General features: G+C 31.5%; 1 protein-coding gene across 2 annotated transcripts in view; it reads left to right on the forward strand.

Annotated features, from left to right (window-relative positions):
* The window catches only part of CCDC102B (coiled-coil domain containing 102B), a 120,978-nt gene extending 119,804 nt beyond the window's left edge, over positions 1-1,174 (forward strand). For both annotated transcript variants that reach the window (XM_048939735.1, XM_048939737.1), the window contains one exon: positions 111-1,174. In XM_048939735.1, the coding sequence (XP_048795692.1) occupies positions 111-200 (90 nt within the window). In that variant the 3' untranslated portion in view covers positions 201-1,174. The remainder of the gene's footprint in view (positions 1-110) is intronic.
* Positions 1,175-6,000: the final 4,826 nt, after the last annotated feature.

A 6,000-nucleotide genomic window follows, 5' to 3' on the forward strand; every position in this document is an offset into this window, starting at 1 on the left:
CCAGAAATGTTTTCTTAGAAGAGATTTGATCTGCAATTGTTTTAGATTTGAAATGGCTTTTCCACCTAGTGCTCTCATCATTTTTTTAAAAAAAAACAATTTCATTTCAGATTAAAGAGACAGAAGAAAATGAGCTCAGAATCTGGGACCAGGCAAAGTTCCTTGTATGTTGTTGGAGATTCCACCAAGACAGCGAATGAAGACATGAGACATTACCTGCTGCAACAAGGCTAACAGGAAATAAAGGGGCAAAATACTTAATGACTTCATAAGACTTACGGGAAAATTAAATAATGGAAGTACATGCAACATACATTGAAACACTACATTCACTTTTTCTATGTATTTGACATTTTCAGTAAGGACCGTAGAAATGTGTCATTGTTCACCAGCTTAGAATATTTTGCAGTTTGTTCTTCCTTCTCCTTTGTCTTAATTGCCATCTTCTAAAGCAAAAGAGGGATTCTAACTGATGTAGCCCATAATTTAATTTTGAGGGAAAAAAAAGTACAATTTACATGGCAAAGGAGGGAGTTTCATAGTTGGTTCTGTGAAGACAGTGAGTCTGGAATGGAAGTCAGTGCTTTTTGCCTTGTCCCTTTCTTTTATTTTGTTTTTTCATACAGCAATGGGAAATAACTATTTCTCAGTTTCACTAGTTCTGCCAGAGTAACATGTTGTAGTTAAATCTAACATTTCTCTCCCTACTAATTTACTGCAAACTCCTTCTAAATCTGCTTCATTGTTTTTGTAGTTGCTTTTTCTTTTTTTTTCTTTTTTATTGAATTTGTTTAGGACCATAGAAAAAAAGAATTATTACTTCCATAGTTAGTATCTTTGCTGTGGAAATTGGTGTGAATACAGTGTGTCTCATTTAAATTTTGATTAGATTTAAGTGTCTAAGGATTTATAAAATTTGTGAATGAAAAACATGAAAGGTTAACAATTACATAAGAATCGTGTTTTGCCTAGGAATTTGTGAGCTGCTGGAGTTAGAACAACTTCATGACATCCCATTGTGTAACATAATGAATGTAATGAACATAATGAAAATGTTAGTGTGGGCCATAGCAGTTGAATGTGCATAATTATTGATTTTTAAATGCTGTAATAGCCAAATGTACTTCTATGGTTGCACTGAAATACCTGAAAATATACTGATGTCAGAAAACAATTTATTGATGAAAGTTTTTATCTAACTTCTACAGACAAACAGTTTTTGTTGTCTCTGACAAGCCATTGGAAATAACAGTCTTTTAGAGATAAAACTCTAGGGTTTCAGCAATTTAGAAAAATTTCTTTAAGCCTACAGTACTATCTGTGGCTAAAGCCAAGTCAAACAATTCCATGAGTTACTGAGGAAACTAAGATTTTATCCTTCCTTCTGTGTCTGTAAACATGAAAGAAAAACAAATAATGCTTAATTGATACTGGAGAACATCATCGTAGTAAAAACTTGCCTGACTAATAAGGATATTGATGGAAATCAACAGCTAGTTAAATAGCTAGGAGTTACTTTCTGCTGATCTGACTTGCACTTCTGTATAAACCTTTAGTACATGTTTGTCCTTCACTTCACTGTGTTATAATACGCAGTTGGTGTGATATACCTGGCTATTCCAGTGCTCATGGTTGCAATAAATAGATCACTGGACCTATTCTAGAATGTGTATTTCAGAATAATGATGCAGTATGTTTTCTTTCTCATGAAGAAATGCTTGGTATCCCACAATTCTTTGTAATCACCTGATTGACCATATTTTACTTTCAAGTGCTTTCTTTTTAATAGTGGTGCTTAAGTTTTATTGTAAGAGTGCAATAATCTGACAAATCACTTTAGTTTTTTATAATTTCTCCCTGTTCCCTGTGCAAATTCAGCTAAATCTGCATCTGTTAACTGCCTAACATATTTATTTCAGCAACTACTTACACAGAGAACTTCAGAGGTCTCTGTGAAGAAGCATACCTGTAAATTAGTCACTTGAAAGAAACCCAAGAAATAATAATACATAATTGCCTTCCCTGCAGTTATGAATGTCAGAGAATGTTGATTTATGACCTTTTTGTCATAACACTAGAATATCTCCTGATCTTAAATATACATCTATGATATTTGCTCTGTAATGATATTCCCATCCATTCACCTTCACATTCCCCTGGTGAGCAGAGAAGACACATATTTGTGCAGAAGGAGGGACTGGCTCAAAGTCAGTAAGGATAAAATTTGAAAAAATTATCAGGAAAATTTATTCTAGATATGTTTTCAAACCGTTGAGCCACCCTCAATCTCTCAGAGGGAATGATTGGTGTCTAAAATAGCGGAATGCTTCTAGAAAAAAATAAAATAAACAAATAAATAAATAAATAGAATCATATTGTTATTCTCTTTAACAGATGATACTGTGTACATTGCATGTCAATTAGTTTAACAAACAAATAACAAATACAGAAAGATCTACAGATAACTTTCACAGCTGGTAAATTCTGTTACATCTTAGTTAAAGCAACAAATGTTTTTATTGTTTCATATTGGTGCAAAAACATTTAAAAGATTAGAGAGATAGGAAAGAATGATTAACAAGTTTTAGTGGTCATCTAATAGTGGATATAGAAATAAGGCTTATGTTGTCTTATGCATCCTTCTTCCTAAATAAAATGCTTCTTTTCTGACAGATGTTTCAGCTTCCCTTTAGAGTATTTTGCAAACACTTTTCGACACATATTTCAAAAGAATGTGTTCTTATTCTGCTCCATCAAGTGAACATTGGAATATGTCTTAAGTGCATTTGAACAATCCTGGGCTTCGTCTCCAGGAGGGACAGAGATATCAGAGTTTAATTAAAAGCTGTGATTTTATTTTTTTTTTCCACAAAATCTACCTTTATCTTCTAACTCCTGTTGCCTCAACGAATTTGTGCATAAATCTTATCACATTAAAAGTTCATCTAAGGGTAACGTGAACCTATTTTCCTCAATTTAATGGGAAAAATCCTCAAATACTAAATTAAAAATATACCACTAAGTAACAATTTCTCAGGCACTGCAGAGATTCTTTAATGCCCTCTACTAGAACAGAACATTTATTGTATGACTCCAAGGAGAAGGTAAGGAATGTTGTTCAACCGAAATCAAAATCAAATTAATAATTTGTCTAACTTGACAAAAAAGATCTAAAAATCAGTGATTATTTCAAGAGATGTTGTCATGGTGTTCAACAAAAATAACCGTTCTCTAGTGAAGATATGATTCAGTTGCTTGCTTTAATCGTGAACAGGCAAATCCACTTCAGAAGCCAATTGATTGTAATTAGAAAATGGCAATAAATAAGCTTATGCTGAGATTGAATAAAATAATTCTTTAAGTTATTAACATTTGAAAATAAGAAAATGAATATAAGAAAAGGACAAATAGAGACTGCTACTTTTCTTTTAAGCTTTGAATATTTTCCTAGTAAAAGATTCTAAAATAAAGAAATATTAACATATTGTCCATCACTGAACACATCAAATAAAGTGCTATGATACATATACAACTTACTATGTTTCTGTCAATAAATGAATGCTGTCCTCGCAGCCGGATAATAAAATACAAATGGACTTAGCAGCTTCTCCTTGTACATTACACTTATTCATTGGTATCAAAAACCACACAGAATTTAAGAGACGTAACATTAAGATTTGAAATATTTTGCTTTATTTGATTATTAAATCCTGTATCATGAAAAACTTAATCAGCAAAAACTAACTTACTGAATACAAAAGAAGCAAAGTTGTTTGGATGTATAAAAGGAAAACATGAGATCTTATTGCATCTACTGCAATTTTCTAGTATTAAAATTTGATAGTTTATTCACCAAGATCAGAATGCATTCTTACCTTCAATTTTAAAAAGGAAAGCAAAAAACACATGTTGAGTTGGAAGTGTACTTAGGCTAACAAGAAGGCTTTATTGCTTGTTAGCTCTGTAAATCTGCTGTTACTGTTCATTTTTACTTCTCTTTGTTTGCAGACACTTGTTTTGCATATTTATGTAAAAGAAGAACTTTTCAGAGAACTACATTCTCTGAAATCTTGTTATATATGTACTCTTTTTAGTAATCTTGGGCTGAAGGAAAGATTACAATGTACTACGAAATGTTTCTGTTGTTATGTTGTTTTTCTCATTCCTTTGAAAACTGCATATTTTAAAATCCTAGAGATCTCTTAATGGATTCTAAGTAGCATGCTTTTTTTTTAAATCTACTTAAGCACCTTTTTAGGGAAGTACCACAATTCCATTCTTAAAGGTAAATCTCAGAGTGAACTACTGATCTTGCATAGTATCCAGCAAAATTTTCATGTAGTAGTGGATCTGTCTTGATTTCCAGCAGTAAGATCCCTTTTGGATATTTTTCAAGAAGTCTTACTTGGGGACTGATGAGAGTTAATTCTCCTACAGAAAAACCTATGTCTTTTGAACCCAGAGAGTTGAGAAATAAAATAGGATTAATGGAAGCAGAAAGCTACGGAAAGTAAACATAGCCATTAATCACATAAAGGAAAGATGTAATAGCATGTGTAAGAATATATCTCAAGCCCAAATCAATACTAGCAAACTAGTCACATAATGGATGTTTGACTCAGTACTGGGTAGTTACAGTTGACTAAAGTTGACTATGTAATTAAAAGTAATTGACTTCAAAGTCATAAATATATTCCTCCTGAAAATAACTTATTAGTCATATTGTGCTTTTATTGAAGTGTTCACAGAAAGTGCAAATTCTCATTGAAGAATTTTACTTTATATGTTTTTATCCACAGTGATAGAAGAGTTGCCGAGACTGCATCTTATAAAACTTAATAACTTGAATCAAGCTGAAAAATAAATGAAAAAATGACCCCAAAAGCAGCAAATGAAAGAAAAAGATACAACCTACCATGGTTTGGAACATGACCAAGAAAAAACAGAATTGTAGTATAAGGAAAACTTTGTTTACTTTTTAAAAAATACTAAGCAACTTTTATTTATGTCTTAATAGCACTCCAGAGATAAATTTTGAGAGAGAGCTGTGATTTTGAGCCATAAATCATTGTGAGTGATTTCCTCAAAGTTCAAGAAAATGGGAAGAAGTTTTTTTCATTCTGTCATAGCTGATGCAAATCATTCTAGATAGATAGCTCTTTTCTTTCAATTTCTTTGGATAAAATTTACTCCTTAGTGATATTGCAATACTTGAATATTCGAATATATAAATAGATATGCCATTTTTCTTAACGCATTTGCGTAGTGTATCAATGCTTACAGTATGTTCTGAGATATTTTTACACTTCAATCCAGAATTATTCTCTTTTAATCATAAAAGTAATATGCTATTAAATACATCAATGGTATTTCAAAGCTGTTTATGTATGATGAGCAAACTGACAACCTCTTAAGTGTGGGTCCCAGACAATAGTGATAATTGGTTACGTTGGTTTGTACATGAAGCATTGCAGAGTAATAATCTGATTTCTTATAAGTTTGATATCTTAAAAGTCCATTGGTGATTATGTCAAATTTTTATTTTTGGCACCTAATGCACTTAGAGGCAACCAGTTGGCAGAAAAAAAAAGTAAGTGGAAACCTTTATTTTCTCCTCTTATTCTTCAGTATATAACCCAGGAAACAAAACAAAGCAAAAGCAAAATCCATAAACAAACAAACAAACAAATAATCAGAGGGTACTGTAATGATTTTTGAAGTATTCTATATAAATAATGAAATATTCCAATCTGTCATCTCCTTATCAGCTAGCTGTGTAGCTACTAAATATTGTTACTTGAATTCATTGACAATTCATAAATTTGTATAAATCAAATCTGAATACTCAGCTTTTTTTCACTAAAATATTTCTTCTATTTTTCTCTTCAAGAAGAAAACTTTACTTTTATTATGTGCAGGATTTTTTTATTCTCATACCTATCACAGTAGGTGTCTTTAAAATGAGGTATATACCATTCTATGAAAATATATTCCAATGCT

The sequence above is a fragment of the Lagopus muta genome, chromosome 3 (assembly GCF_023343835.1).
Source record: "Lagopus muta isolate bLagMut1 chromosome 3, bLagMut1 primary, whole genome shotgun sequence".
In the NCBI taxonomy this organism is placed as follows: Eukaryota; Metazoa; Chordata; class Aves; order Galliformes; family Phasianidae; genus Lagopus; species Lagopus muta.